The 16,442-nt window shown below is 43.0% G+C and overlaps 1 protein-coding gene across 8 annotated transcripts in view; it reads right to left on the bottom strand.

The window, feature by feature from the left end:
• The window catches only part of SLC4A10 (solute carrier family 4 member 10), a 162,340-nt gene that overhangs the window by 85,478 nt on the left and 60,420 nt on the right, over positions 1-16,442 (bottom strand). For all 8 annotated transcript variants that reach the window (XM_083705345.1, XM_083705349.1, XM_083705346.1 and 5 more), the window contains one exon: positions 2,999-3,145. In XM_083705345.1, coding sequence (XP_083561471.1) covers positions 2,999-3,145 — 147 coding nt within the window. The remainder of the gene's footprint in view (positions 1-2,998; positions 3,146-16,442) is intronic.

Here is a 16,442-nt window from a genome sequence, read left to right as displayed (position 1 = left end):
CTCATGCCGGGGGCTCATCCATGCCCATGGAACCCAAATCAGGCAAATTATGCTTAGTGCTAACCAGCTATTTATTGTCTTAAATGGGTTTTGCAAGCCATGCTTTGGAGACAAGGCCCTGCCCTTTATTCAGCAGTCATAGCAAAATATGGGTATTGCAAAACAAATCAAGAAAGGAATCAATCCCAGAGAAAAAGAAGGAAGGGGTGGAGGGTGGCAGGATGATGGAGCCTACAAGTCTATGAGACATTCCTAATCCTCAAAATCATGCTACGGAGGATTGGAATAGGATGCTTGAAGTTAGCTAATCTGTGCAAACTAAGCTAATACACACCACCTTTCAGAAAAGAATCATAATATGTTGACAGGTAAATTTATCTGTCATAGATAAAAGTACTACAGTATTGCTAACATCCATGATTCATCTCTCGCCCCGATAGCTCATCGACAACGCTGATGAGTAACGCAACAATCACAACAGATGCTGACAAAGCCTTTCTGGTCTCCATGACCACAAGTTGTCTGTGCGCATGCTGCAATGCGTGCGTGCACATACCAAATTTAACCTAAAATACAACTGATTTGCTTAGAAACATGATTCAAGCCCAAATCCACCAAGGCATACATGCTCCTCATAAGTAGCAGTAGACAAGTGCAATTAAAACATTAAAAATAATACTCGGTAGCCAAGCTCCCAAGTGACGTGGATTCGATTATGAAAGGGAAGCTTAACATTAAGTGGCATGAAAGAGGATTAAGTCAAGTTGGGAGTACTAACTAAAGAGCACAGTGTGCTTGATTGTGCCAAAATATCCACACCCCTCTGCTTCCATCAACAAGTGTACCAGAAAACCCAATGCTTCTTTTATAGAATCTGTGAAAGTACTAACATAGCAAGTACTCCTAGGACATTGGGAGAGTGCTCTGCAAGCTGAGGTGTAAAGGAGTAGAAATCTTCAAGGATTTTGTCTTTACAAAATCAAAATGCCAGGGAACAGCTTTGTGATGTCACCAGGACTCTGGTTGATTTGATTGACACCGTATGCCCTTTTAAAATGTGGGGGTTTTGGGGGGCGCTATTGGGTTGTTTTTGTTTTTATTAGATATTTTGTGGTTTTATATTTTGATTTTATTCTGTGAACTACCCTGAGACCCCCAGGTATAGGGCGGTGTATAAAATTCATAAATAGTATTATTAATAAATTAATAATAATTTATTAGGCTTACCAGGAGGTTGAAGGGGGGAGAGGCAAAGTGACAGTGAGATTGGGGTTTCTCGAAGGAGAAAGTTACTGGGGAAATGGTGTCCTTGTGATAGGAAGTTTTAAAGCACTGTGATGCCTAATGACAATTTCTTTTTGCTGAAAACACGGTAATAGAACATGTTTACCTATTACACAGATCAGGTTGGGTTATTTGTTTTTTTAACTGTCTTTAAAAAACACACAGATAAGATACTTTAGAATAACAAAACAAACAATGGATTATCAGCAACTGCTTCTCAGTGACCTGAAACGTGTTTCTCTTCCTACTTTAGTATCTTGGAATAAGCACAATTTGTCCAAAATAGATGCAGCTAAGTCATTTGGTTTCACATGAGTATTCATTCTGTGCGACCCAATCTTAATCCTCTTAATACCGACTGAACTTCTATTTCTGAAGACATTTCTATAATTTCATCCACCTTACATTTTTCTGCAAGAGATTTTAAGGATTTAAAGCATTTTTCTAAAGCCTCGGCCTTCATAGCACCTTCCTTCCACACTTTCAGTGCATATAATTTAAAAGCCAATTACAATGACTACTCCACAACCTAAAATTATACTGGCATTTACATTTAATCTAAAATATTCTTTTCTACTGCAGCATGGTGCGATAAGGCATCCTGCCAGTGTTTTCATTATAGTCTCTCTGCTTATTATAACTTTGAAGTATTTTCGTCTTAGATGCACCTTTTTACATCAGCGCAGTAAGCTATATTATTACTCAAGGAGGAAATAACTTCCCATCAGTGAAGTCCACAAATCTAATGCTCTTATTTTAATGCCATCTCGTGCTGGTTTTTGTTGTCGTTGTTGTTGTTTGAGTGTTTTAATTGCTTGCAACATTATATTGTTTTATTGATAGCTTTGGAAGGTGAAAATCCCAAATCAGAGATAGCCAACATAGCATTCTCCATATGGACTACAAGGCCCAGCCTGCAGGGCCAGTGACCATGGATAATGGGAATTGCAGTCCACAACTTTCAGAGAGCACCACACTTGGCTACCTCTCCCTAAAAGCTGGGGATAGGAATAATGAGACCATTCTAGAAGCATTCCTTCCAATGCTCAACTCAGTTCCAGCTCGTCAGCAGTTCTGTAGTCACAAGTGGATCACCACACACAACAAGAGAAAGGTACCTCTATTCTTGGGTGAATCTCAAGATATTCACAAACTTTTTTTTTTAAAGGAGAGGGCCAGAAGAAAGAAAAACAACACCAAAGATACCAAGTACAATGGAGTGCATGTATGACACACATGCTAAAGTCTTTCTTCTCCCCTAGCATTTTAATATGTTTGGAGACCAGGGTTCACATTGGCTAAACAGCCATTGCTGAGGCTTCTGGTGCAGGAAGGATGACACAAACAAGGGGAATGAGATATGGTGGGAAGAGGCAAATTAGCAGGTAATAGGGGAGCAGCTGGAAACAGAGGTGGCAAAAGAGAATGGCAGAGCAAAAAAGAGAATAGAGGCAAGGGAAAAGGAGAAACTTTAAAGTGGGAGGAAAATCATGGCTTGAGAAAGAGAAAGCCAGAGACAGAAAGGGGCAATGAAGTTAAAAGATGGAAGTGAGGAGGCACTACTTGAAATGCCCACTGTAATGTGACCTGTGTGGAAAAGAATTTGGAAATTACAGCAGGGCAAGAATGGGGCAGGACATGTCCATTGCGTGCACCATTTACACAAATTGTCTAACGTTGCCTGTTAAATTTTAAAAAGCCAAACAAAGCTTACCAAATGAAGGAGACTCTCTGCCATCTTCTAAACCCGAATCCCGTTCTCTGTCTCTCTTTCTGTGTTTGTGCCCTCGGTGTCGATGGCGTCGATGACTTTTCCTTCCTCCCAGCGGCACATGAACTCCAATAAACAAAGTTCTGTGACCTAGAGAGCAGAAAACAGGTTGGGTAAGTAGATTTGGAAAAAACAACACAACATATATTTTAACGCTGAATCACTGGCCCAATGCCCTATTCTTATGTGGAGGCAGCTCCTTAAAAAATAAGAAGTGGAGGGAAAGAGATGGAGGGGGAAATCTCTGATACCCACAGAGCCTGTGTGGTTACAGCAAAGCTTTCCAAACTTTTCATGCTGGTGACAAACCTTTTAGACATGCATCATTTCACGACACAGTAATTCAGTTTTACTAGCAAACTGGATATTAAACTAACCCCTTTCCAGCCCCGGGAGGAGCGTGGGGAGCACACCTACAGACCGCAGCCAACACACTAATGTGTCACAACACACAATTTGGAAAGCTCTGAGTTAAAGTGTCGGTCTAAGACCAGGGTTCAAATCCCTACTCAGCCATGAAGCTTACTGGGTGAACTTGGGCCAATCACTGCCTCTCAGCCTAACTCAATTCTCAGGATTGTTGTGAGGATTAAATGAGGAGGGGAACCTTGAGCTCATGGAGGGAGGATATAAATGCAATAAATAAATAAAACGAACAATAATAAAATGTGGATACTATGCTGTAAGCATAAACTGAAGGGTTGAAAATGTTTCAGCATAAATAAAATACCTAATGGACTAATGAAGCCGCTGAAATAAATGTGATAAAATGCTAACCCAACTTGCATAGCAGAGCACTATCTTTATTAGGCCCAAGCCTAATTCCAATTTGGTCATATTTTCTTACCAACTCTTTACTGGTTGTGGCATAAGATATGACTGCCTGGATGGACTAATGTCAAAATGAAGGCACAATTCCATTCTGACACCCATGAGAAGGTCAGGGTTTGAGTGTAAAGAGGAGTGACTGGATCACATTAGAGCTTCTTGGGCGCAATTGTGCACAACTGTTACGATAATTAGCATCATGGTTTAAAAGTGTTATTAAAAGGTAGCTTCCGTGTAACGATTAGGTAGCACAAAGACTTGTCCAACTGCAGTCTCCAGTTGTATTATCTTCTGGCTACTGGAACAGCCGCAACATAACAAATAAACATTTGCAGCTTCTCTAGAGTCGGATGTTTCAATCCTGGCACCCCACCCCCTCAAAATATTCAGCTATATGAAGCTGAAACCCCATGTGACCTCTAATCTCATGCAGGCTCCAGCAAGGGCAAAACGCAGAGAATCATTTGTCATAAAACGTCAAATAAATTTGGGACCGACAATAATTCTCTGCAGAAGCAGATAGAAACAAGCTCCTAGCACGCCAGTTTAAAAAAACAAAAACCATGCCAGTCTTGTTCTGCCATTCCTGCCTTCCCACCCTATCTGCTTTACAGTGGCAAGCAAAATGATTTGGATTATACTGCTGTGGTTTTTACATCACTTATATACATTTTTGTTAAATAGTGGGTAGACATGGCAGACGACACAGCGATTTCTCCAAAGCAGCTCTTTATTTTGTAAGCTGGAATAGAAACTGAACAGCAAACAGCTCAGCCGGCCTGCTTTTATAGGCAGCCAGCTATCAACATTGTAGCAACAACAACCCAGGGTTTCCCGCCTAAAATAACTGACGTGGACCTGAGTGAAAACTATCTACAGTATCCCCCTGCTGGCCCAGGGTGAGAACTTCAGTACATAACAATTTTACATCTTTTCAAATTATGTACTTGGGTCCTCATGAGGTTCTGAAGCAAACTGGAGGAATCAAGAAGCACAACTTCTTTCTTTCATTTCAGCTACTTATTTTTACAGTTTGCAATGGAGAATGGACAAACCAACCGCCCCATCCTCCTTTCCGGTTCCACTACACATAAGACTCGGAATTATAGAGTTGGAAGGGACCACAAGGGTCATCTAGTCCAACTCCCTGAAATTCAGGAATTTTTTTGCCCAATGTGGAGCTCAAACCCACAACCCTGAGGTGAAGAGTCTCATGCTCTGCAAACTCAGCCATTCCACTTGCTCATGGATCGCTTCTTAAGGCCAGTTGCTAAATAGGCTGCAACGCTCACAAAATAGGTTAAGAATGGTATGTTAAACAGTTAAAGCATCTCAAGCACAGAGAGTGCACAAGAAAAACAAACTGCCCCAAGCCAACCATACCATTAGGCAGAGTGAGGCAACTGCCTCAGGGATCTGATTTTCAGTGTCGCAAATGAACAGCCAATTGTTAAAAGTTATTAAATTTATTATTGCTGAATGTTTACTCCCAGAAAGAAGCAGTTCTGGGATTTTCTCCCTCAGTCTTGGGTAGCGTGCACCTTGGCTTGCAGGTGGGGGAAGGTCACAAGCTGCTCTTCCTCCTCAGGTGACAAAATGTATTGGGCAGACGTTGCCCAAAGTGCGTTTTTAAAATTAAGGCACAGAAATATTAATTTACATATATTGAATTTACATATATTTGTAAATTGAATGGCTAAGAAATTAATAATAATAATAATAATAATAATAATAATAATAATAATAATTTATACCCCACCCACCCATCTGGCTGGGTTTTCCTAGCCACTCTGGGTGGCTTCCAGCAAAATATTAAAATACAGTAGTCCGTCAAACATTAAAATGAAAAAATGGGAGCTGTTTCATTACATTTTCCATGCACCACCAGAAGCAGAAAAGCAATTGTTTTTTATTAAATAAGTTAAATCAATCCCTTCTACTTTGTGCAAGAAGTGGGGAAATGATTTCAGAGCTGCTCACAGAAGCGGACTTAGGGGAGCGTGACTCCTTTGCCTGCACTGGGTGCCGGGCCAAAAAGGCGCCACAAAGCGTGTTCTCCTTCATGGAGAGCACGTGTTGCGGTGGGGGCCGCCAGGACACTCCAAAGTTGGGGGGCGGGCTAATTGATTGTTGGCCACTGATGCGATTGGGGCTTCCCTTGTGGTTGGGAAGAAGTTAATGTCGCCATTTATTGATTGACAGCTAGAAATGCTAAAACTTATTGCACGAGGCCGGGGCTTCCTCTTTTCGCCCGTGCATTGGATTGCCCGTCCCCCCCTCCCTAGAATAGGGTTGTTCGCTTTGACCTTGCTATGCCTGTCATGGGGTCGTCTGCTTTGGAGCGGGGGCCTGGTAGGAATTTTGTCCATCTGGCTGATTGGCTGGGGCCATTTGGTTTTTGCCTACTGCGTAGCAAATCGTCACAACTTGTAAGGTTCGCGGTTAGGCATTGGTTTATGGTTTGGTTGGTTGAGGGGCATGGATTGGCTGTGCCTGCCCCTCTAATGCTGCTGCTGCAAGGGATTCCGTTAAAGGAATTGGGAGCTAACTATTGCTTGTCCACTCTGTCAAGGGGGCTCGGGCCATAGCAATGAACTCCTGGTTGCATTTGGGGTGAGGGCAGGTTCCCTGCTCCGCGTAACCCCCAAGTGTATTCCCCCATTCTGACTTTCGCATCGTGCAGAATGTCAGTCTGTCCCCCATGGTGGGGGCAGATAGTCGCAACCAATGCCTACGCAACCACTCACAAATCTGTATTTTAATAAAGTTGTGGCCAAAATTATGCCAAAAATCTTAAACAAAAATTTCTGTGTGATGTGTGAGTTATTGGGGTGGACCTGGGGACCTCGACACACAACAATGAAGAACAATGGAAGGCGAGAGGCGGAGGAGCACTGAATGTTGAGAGCCAAAGTCTACCACTGCTGCTCATCACATTATTTAGCGTGAGGTGGTACAATTCTTGACTGGAGCTTGCACATGGCTAAGAAAGAGGGAAGGACTGGAAATCTACTGCTATGGATTGAACAGCTTTCAATATTGTTGATACTGTGGTGCTATTTATTCTCTTAGTTCCTGACTTTCATGCTGTATTGAATATCATTTTTGGTATTCATATTGAACATCAAGCCAGAGAACTGGTGCAGATGGAAGAGGATTGGTGTCATATGATCCACAAAGCAGACACCAGAAAGAAATCCAGTCACGGCATTTTGCACCCAAACACAGTGACTGAATACAGTCATACCTTGGATCTCAAATGGCTTAGTTGCCAAACATTTCAGCTCCTAAAACATTGAAAACCGGAAGTTGGTGGGGGTTTTTTTGGAAGCTGAACATCTGACTGGGCTTCCGCAGCTTCTGACTGGCTACAGGACCTTCCTGCAGCCAATCAGAAGCTGCGCTTTGGTTTCCGAATGTTTGATGTCTGTTTGACTTCCAAGGTATGTCTGTACTCTTCAAGGGCAGCCAACAATCACCCTGTGAGCTACATGGGATTCAAACCTGCATCCTGCCAGTCCTTGCCCAGACCTCTAATCGCTACATCACACAAACCTTTGAGAGAGTTGACCACCTTTTGCTTTGATTCAGCCCTCCAGGTAAAGAGGAGAAAAGAAGCCTCATTATGAAAACATGGATTGAAACTAATTAACCTTCGGTGCAAGCCTGGGTTTTTACAAGATCCCACTGGGTTACACTATATGCTTGGCAGAATTCTAAGTAAAAAATAAAGGATCAGAAAACTCCTAAAGGATGTAGGGAAAAGCAGACCCTTCTTATAGAAGAGGGAAGAAAGGAAGGGGTGGAGGAAAGCAGAACATCTGTGAAGAACGATTCAAACTCTGGGTTCCTGAATGATAAATTACAGCACAGAAACCAATAATTTAGGACAAAACAGGGAAATTAGAGGATTCTAATGGGCCATCGACTACTCAAGAGAAGACAGAACAGGAGCAAAGGAATAAACAGGAAGAATGAGGGCTAATGTGCACTGAGGTGATAAATCTTGTCTGGGGATGTACCATTTCAGATTGCAAGTGTGGGGGTGTATCTTTCATTGATTGTGTTTACTGTAATTGGTTTTAGTATTTTTGTTGTGTTTGTAAATAGCTTTGCGCAATTTCAGTCGCCAAAGCAACTAATAAATATAAATAATAATAAAAACAATCAAGGCTCCTAATAACAACTGATATATTAGTTAGTTAATTAATTAATTAATTAATCACTTGCAGAGAGGAGCAGCAACTATTGTTTTCTATTATTACAACCCTGAAGCTGTGGGATGAGTTTCCTGAGAAGGAAATTTCGCTATCATATAAAGAGTGACTATTTAATTATATAGCATATGATTATGAAATAATGGATACTATTTATTTAATCCATATACTAATACGGATCAGTCTTCCTGTGGCTGTGCTTATGTAGCCTTGTCAGACTTTGCAAGCCAAGGCAAGCACACAATTGCATGTGGAAGTCTCAGGCTTCACTGACTTGCATGCAGATTGGCTACAAATTTAAACGTTCAAAACTTTTTTTAAAAAAAACTCCACATGAAATAAGGCCCAGGTTAGAGCAGGAACCACAGTCTACCTTATATTTTCAATCCCCCTCCATCACAGACTGTAGCATACACATACACACCAGGGCTATATTGCTGCAACATTTTGTTGCAGGGCATCACTTTTCTTTTATATCAAGAGTTGGTAATGTTTTGCTGTGGTGGTGGCAAGCTTTCTGACGCCATGAAAAAAGCTCTTCAAACTGACCCAAAGCAAACTAAAGCAGTGTGGCAAGAAAGTGGTGTTTCTCTCATATCTCTGCCAAGTGACCTAACGTGGGTTGCCAGCACCCAGGGCCATGCGGAGTGGTGGGTGGGAGGGAAGGAAATGGATGGAGTACGCATGCACATACAACTGCCTAAGCCCTAAGGCGTCCTCATCACCCAGGAGATCTCAGCCACAGAGATAAGAAAGGAGAAAGATTTTTAAACTGTTTGTTTGTTTGCTTGCTTGCTTGCTTGCTTGTTTAAGCCTTTTAGGGCCACGTTTCCTTCAACATGATCACTCTCACGTGAACTATAAATGGGTGAATAATTTTGCAAGTTGTTGATTATGAACGTACAGCTAGACAGGCTAGTCACAAAGTATATTAGCTGAAAAATTAGGGTGATAACATCTGCATTGGGGCTAAGGAAGCTCTTCTCATTTTCATATATTTGTGTGTTAGTCTGTCAGAAGTAGAAACCTCTGCTCAGATGCAGGCCCCCGCTGAAATAGCAAAGTTGAAAAAAGTCAGATTTGCGGAAGGAACTTCCCCAGCTTCTGTGTATATTATCATTCAAACCCCCTCTTTCCCTCAGGCTTTATTTGCCATTCATTCACACTTTTCCTTATGGCAGCAAAAAATATATTATTGAGTGTTGCAAGTCTCACACAGGTTTGGCCTTCCATTGATGCTGTAACATCAGTTAATGGAGGACTGGCCATTAATGAACGAGATTGGGAATGCATATCTGCTATTTCTCCTCCTTTATCAAAAGGCAATGAAGAAGATGACACTATCGGCTGCAATTCATATGTGAATAATAAGGCGAATACAATTTTCCCATCCCACAAGCAATTAGCTGGAAATTGTATTCACAGGTCTCAATCCAGAGATGTCTGAATACAGCAGAAGGCCACGCTTCTGCTCCCATGCTAAACAGACGATGAGCACTGTCAGCTCGGAATGAATAGCAATGGAGTCAAGGGCATTTGCAAATATGCCAGACTGAGACCAAACCAGTCGCTAATGGACTTTGTCTTTTTGAACTAATTTCTTTGCTTCCTTTCCCCACGAAATCTCATCATCTGGGAGACTGCAGGTAACAAAAAGGGTGTTAAAACTGAACTGAATTGATCCGTGCCTCACCAGTACTAGATACAGTTTTATGTTGTTCCCCAAGTTGTAAGAAGTCTGGGGAGTTTTAGCTTTCTTTGGAATGAGGAGCAGAGGGTACACTTAATGATGCTCCTGTGATATCCTTTTACAGTGGTACCTCGGGTTACATACGCTTCAGGTTACATACACTTCAGGTTACAGACTCCGCTAACCCAGAAATAGTACCTTGGGTTAAGAACTTTGCTTCAGGATGAGAACAGAAATCGTGCTCCGGCAGCACAGCGGCAGCAGGAGGCCCCATTAGCTAAAGTGGTGCTTCAGGTTAAGAACAGTTTCAGGTTAAGAACGGACCTCCGGAACGAATTAAGTACTTAACCTGAGGTACCACTGTATTTACAGACAGAGGCATAGAATGGGGGGCATCCCCCCCACAAAGACCCCCTCACTGCCTGCCAGCAGCAGGGGCTGGAGAGCACAGAGGGTGAAGACCACCCTCTGCATATTCTGCCCCCGCCTGGCACACCCAGCCACAGCTCTCCCTTCCCAGGGTCGATCCTGACTCAGGGGCGGAGAGAGGCTGCAATGCCTGGTGCACCTAGTCACAACTCCGCAGAACGGCTGCGGCATGTCCGGCTGAGGCTCCTCCTTCCCTGGATCAAGGCTGACCTGGGGGGTGGAGAGCGGCTGTGATGCCCCGATGGCAACTCCTCCATCCCAGAGTTAAGCCCGACCCAGGGGCAGGCTGCAGCTGTGGTGCCTGCCATGCCCAGCCAAAGCTCCTCCTGACCCAAGGAAGGAGAGTAGCTGTGGCGCACAGCTACAACTTCCACTTCAGAAGGAGAGTGGCTGTGGCAGGCCCCCCAAGCTTCCTATTTCCCTGGGTCAATCCTGATCCAAGGGGCAGAGAGAGGCTGCTTCCTCGCAGCCAGCCAGCAGCTCCAGCAGAGAGAAGAGAGTGGGCTGCCCACTCTCCTGGATTGGGGTGTGCAAATACAGCCCTGTATCGGTGCGGCAGCAGGTTCCCTCCATGCCCTGGCACTTTTTAGATCCGCTCCACCACTGTTTACAGATACATGGGCCAGGCATGGAAAACCAGACCAGCACCCAGAGACACGAGAGTACTGTTGTCTAAAGCAGAATCAGTTCTGCCTTCTGCCTGCCCCATGGAAAGAGAACAGCACCCTCCTAGAACCTGCCATTGCACACCTTTTCAAGCCAGTTGCAAAACTCCCTTGCTATTTTGGAGCTCTCTAAATGGTTTTCTCTCCGCCACAAGCTGAGCACGTGGGGTGAATTTTAGCTCTTTCAAGACCATCTTTCATCTAGTTAGACAATATCAACTGATTATCATCACCAAATTCTAACAAGCAATGCCTCTTTCCTTGCTATATCATGTATGTTATAATATCTTCCTAGATCTTGGCCATTTCATTTGACATTTAATTATTGTCTTTGTCAATGAGACTGTATCCAAGTGGCCAGATCCCTATATTGTGGTCTGTTTGCAGAGAATAAACTGAGAATTATTATGAAGAATATGTCCAATAGGGCACAAATAGGTGTATAGGTGCTATTGGCCAATTCCCATCAGCCCTAGCCAGCATGGACGATGGTCAGGGATGATGGGGGTTGGAGTCTAATAACATCTGGAGTGCCATAGGTTCCCCATTCCTGCAAAAGAAAATTTTGGGTTCAACTGTATTTGGGAAAACATATTTCTTCCTCTATTAAAGAGACACATTGCTGCAAAGTCAGAGAGTTCTCCTTCGGGTCCACAGTTACCTGCAAGCATTAGTTCTGAAGGCAAAGTGAAAAACAAAAAAGCCCATGCCCCATTCCCCACCCACCCCAGCTTTAAGCACCTATGCAAACAATTGCTGAACATTTTGCTTGTTGATCTGAGCAACCATCTGTTCTGCCTGGATGATAGATCTGGATGTTGCTACCAGATCTATCTGCCAAAACGGTGACTACACAAGAAGACCAAATAAAAGCACAAAGGCCTCAATCTGCAATGAAAGATCTCGCCCAGTTTGGTGCACTGTTAATTTTCCAGCGTATTGTCAATAAGTAGTCATGCTTTCTTCAAATAAATTTAACATTCAATAAACCCATTTCTTTAACAGCCAGTTGTCCGTCATGCATCCTATTCCATACACAGGATAGGAAAGAATAAATTTGAATTTGTTTTTCAAATGTTGACAGCTTCAGGTTTGAGAACACCTTGAAACAGGGGTAGCTAAAGTTGTGCTTTGTGGGTGCTGCTGGACTGGAGTCAAGCCCAATCAGCAAATGGTCAAAGGGATAAAAAGAGTCCAGCAATAACTGGAGGAACAGAGCCGTCCCACCCTTCCACGCGTTGAGGTTTCGTAAGTCAACAAATCCCACTCATTATAATTTGACAAGGAACTATTCAACCCACAAGATTAATCAAGACATCTCAGACAATGAAGAAAGCTCTAAACACATACGGTAGGTGCAGTAAAGGCTTCGTGATTTTACAACTATTGAAGGAAGTCACAAGGTCGTTCAGATTTGCAGATAATACTTTCACATTAATCATTATGCTTTGCATTGTAAATGCTGCACAGGAGGGGCAAATCTGAGACACAGGCAGCCGATATTTGTGATTCTCCTGGGCTAGAGCCAGAAGGGCCTAGGAAGCTAACAACTATGACATGTGCTAGTCTTTGGTCTTTTCAGACCTGAGATCCATTTTTTTCTGCCAACGTCCATCACTGGGCTCACTTACAATTTTTTTATCACAGGTTTTTCTCTTTTTCTCCTTCCTATCTTCCTGCCCTCTAGCTCTCTCTCTCTCTCTTCTTGTCTCTTTGCTTTTAAAAAAGTAAATATGAATCTAAAAGGAGGTCACTGCTGGTGCAATCTACTATCTTCCTGCAACTGAAAACCAACATCACGCAACAAGAATGGGGAACCTTCAGATGTTGTGGGACTCCATCAGCCCCAGCCAAATATCAGAAATGATGGAAGCTGTAGTCTAATAGCATCCGAAGGGCCACTGGTTTCCTAGCCCTGGCATAGACTGACGGTGACAGTATGGCCTGCTTCTCCCATTGCCTCCTCTCTAACACAACAGAAAGGAAAGGCAAAATCTCACCAAAGCAAAGCAGGTTACACTGGAGGTACCCAGTGCAACAGAACAGCACTATTAACTACTTGAATTTTGAACGTCTGGCACACTAACCAGCAAATTTTGCCACCCCAGAAATAATACCTTTAGGAATAAGAAGGTGTAGCTGAACTGGCAAGACTGAAATAAATATAAAATGCAGTTTTTTACAGGATAGTTTGTTTGTGTGTATGTGTGTGTTATACAATTACTTAACAGAAACAGTTCTTCGGGGGGGGGGGGGTTTCTCACATGCACACAGACTTTGTGAGCCATATCTGTACTTCAGAAAAGCTGAAGGGCCTGCTGTTACAAAAACTGGGGGAAATTAACACCAGCTGAAAACGACAAGCTTCAAATTCAATGTAAAACAAAAGCTCATGAAAACCAAAGGGTGATATCCAACGAAGGTCATACTCAAGAGCTGTGGAATCATAGAATTGTAGCATTTGAAGGGACTCTGAGGATCATCTAGTCCAAACACCTGCAATGCAGGAGTAGGCAGCTGTCTCATACAGGGATCAAACTTGCAACCTTGGCATTATCAGCACAATGCTCGATCCAACTGAGTCACTGGAGGCTGGTTTGTTAGGGCAAGTGGGACAATGCCCCACCAACTTCTATCAGCCCATACCAAGTCACCTGCCTGCCTTTTCGCTTTCAACCAGTCCAGGGAGTTGTGGCACTCCTTTTCAGCTTCCTTTCCGTCTCAGCATTGCACCTTCTACAACTCAGCAGAGAGGGTGGTGGGAACAACACCAGAATAAGTTAGCTCCACCTGGCTTTGGTTCTGGCTCCGCTTACTGTTTGAGCTTCCTGCTTTCTGCCCCATGAGTCTTGAAAGGTGCCAGTTACCCCTGCTCATTGAATGTACATTGAAGTACATTCAAATCAATGTACTTAAACTACAAAGTCCACTGATTTCAATGGCTCTTCCCTGAGCATGAGCAGCAGGTAGATCAGGGCAGGAATAAGTGAGCTTATTCCTGCCCTGATCTACCTGAAAAAAAAATATATATTAACGAGGCTTTCAAGTGTGTGGCCCAAATCCAGCATTAATTTATCTTCTTCTTTTATACTCATGATTCTTTGGAAGAAGCGCCACAAGTTTCAGAAAGCCTCATGTGCCACAGACAGCAATATCTCATTCTTCAGGAGAAAAATTGCCCATGGAGCTCTGAGTGCACAAAGCTGCCACAAGGGAATACTGGTGCAAGGAAGAGACAAATAATTTATGTTTTTCAGTTGGAACCTGGCAGAACATTGGTCTCCCCTGCTTAAAATAACAACAGCCACAAGTCAAATTCTAGATGTAACTATTGGAGAGAGAAAATTGGATTCTCTGTTGCACTAAAATCAGCACATTCTGGTAGAATGTTGTGCAGCCCCTGCTTTTTTCAACTAAGAATCTATACGCTTGCATCTACTTTTATTCAATCATTTTTTTAAAAAAAGTCTGCAAGTTTAATAACATAGTTAAAGCTCTCTAATTGTTGGCTCAAAGTGGAAAGTGGAAGTTAAGGCTGAAGTCTTAACAGGCATGCCCCGTGATCAGTTGTCCAATGTCTTACAACTTACCCTCCTTGAACCCATACTTTTCCTTGGTCTTTCAGGCCCAAATCCAGATGAGGAAGATGCTCACTGAATTTCCCTGGTTTTTGAAAAGGAAATCTATTTAAATATTAGGTTCTATTAAACATGTGTGAGTGGGGTTGCAGTGTGAGGACCAAAATGTAGGGTTCAGTGCAGGGTAGGTGGGTTCAGTTTGTGCTCAGGGTACATTTTTAAGTGGGATGTGTGAAAGCAGCTTGTGGGGTTCAGTGTGGGGCAGCTTCAGGCTCCAGTGGGATATGTGGAGGCATTTCAGTGTGAGGCAGAATGTTCAGGAGCTGGAAGTGGGAAATGTAGGTGTGGTTGTGAGGTGTTGTCTACCCTGACAATTTTTCAGGTTTCCAAGTGTGCCCACAGGCCCAAAAAGGTTAGCGGGCCCTCATCCTGCCACTAGTCAAAACCTCACCACGCCAGTAAAGGATTGCCTTCCTCAGTAAGCCTGAATAAAGTACATTGGTACTTTAAAAACTGGAGCAAAAAGAATCTAATGTCCATTTTCAGCACTGTGCTGTACTTTAATCGACACGGTATTATCTTGTGATGTTATCTGACAAGATATTATCTGGTGATAAATCCCTCCAAATCAAGCTTCACTCATATCCAACACACTTTTGTCAGCTTCCAATTTCCAAAAAAAGGAAGAAGCTCAAAAGGTAAGAGGAGGTAGAATAAGGATTCTGCTATTCCATTGTGCCTTCCCTGCTCATTTTACTATATCAAATCACCCACACTCAGCACTGTCACAAGAAGAGGATAAATGCCACCAACAAGGAATGGCAATGATTGCTTCCCATGAACAGTACAGCTTTAGTCAGAGCAAGACTAAGACTTCCCACAGGTTGGAAAGCAGTGAGAACCCCACCCTCTGCAGCCTCCTCCAGTTGGGGAGTGGTGAACAAAGCCCTGGAGGAAGCAGACTCACTTCACATAGTGCACCTGAAGAGTAAGGAGACTGCCCTTCTCTCCCCTCCCCCCCCCCGCCTTCTAAGAAGCCCTGTGTGACATCAAATTATCATGATCACAGCTAGGGATGGAGGAAAAATTCAACTAAGTACTTGTTGGAGGCTAATCTATCAAATTCACACTATCCGAAGCAATATGCAAACTAAAACACAGTCATCCTTCAAAATCCACACTTATCTGAATTTTGCAGTGCAGTTCTCGAACCAAATGCATATATTAGGGGAAAGTGTACCTCAAGATGAAGGTGTTTGTGAAAATCATTATACTAGGGAAAACTTATTGCAAAAATGTGTGCATTAGTCCAACCTGCATATATAAAAATGTGTTAGGAGAAATTCGCACTAATAAACAACGCTGATGAATTTTTGTGAGGATTCCTTTAAAAAAAGAAAAGCACAAATTGCTACAACATGTGGAGAACTGAATTTCAGATTGGAAAAATGAGAAACCAAGAGAACCAAAACTGACAGATCCTTCCATCCTTAATCATAGCCCTTCTACTACCATCCAACTTGCCCATTGAGTGCCACAGAGGGCAAAGGTGGGGACATCACAGATCTTGTTACTTCCTACAAGGCTTCCAGAATGTAATAAAGGACAGCAATCAGTCATCATTCATAGGTTTATTTGGAGAGCCTGCTAATGGGGTTTCTGTTTCCACTTGAAACAGGAATAAATGCCTTCAAACAAACAAGGAAACAAACAAATGAATGGAACCCTGCTTGGTATTAACCCTGGTTAACACAAGTGTGGACTATACCATGGTTGAGACTGATCAGATATAGGGAGGCGTTCTCACCAGCAAGAGGAGGAGGAGGAGGAAGAGTAAAAAGGCTACAGGTGAAGAATATGGTGAAATAAGGTTACCATATTTCAAGAAACAAAAATCCAGACACAAAAAGTTGTTGAACCCGGACAGTTTGACGATTTCCCAAAATTCTCCCCAGATGCTAATTCCATCATTGGAATCAC

The sequence above is a fragment of the Podarcis gaigeae genome, assembly GCF_964106915.1.
Source record: "Podarcis gaigeae genome assembly, chromosome: 1".
Classification (NCBI taxonomy): domain Eukaryota; kingdom Metazoa; phylum Chordata; class Lepidosauria; order Squamata; family Lacertidae; genus Podarcis; species Podarcis gaigeae.
This window is presented reverse-complemented; position numbering and strand designations above follow the sequence as displayed.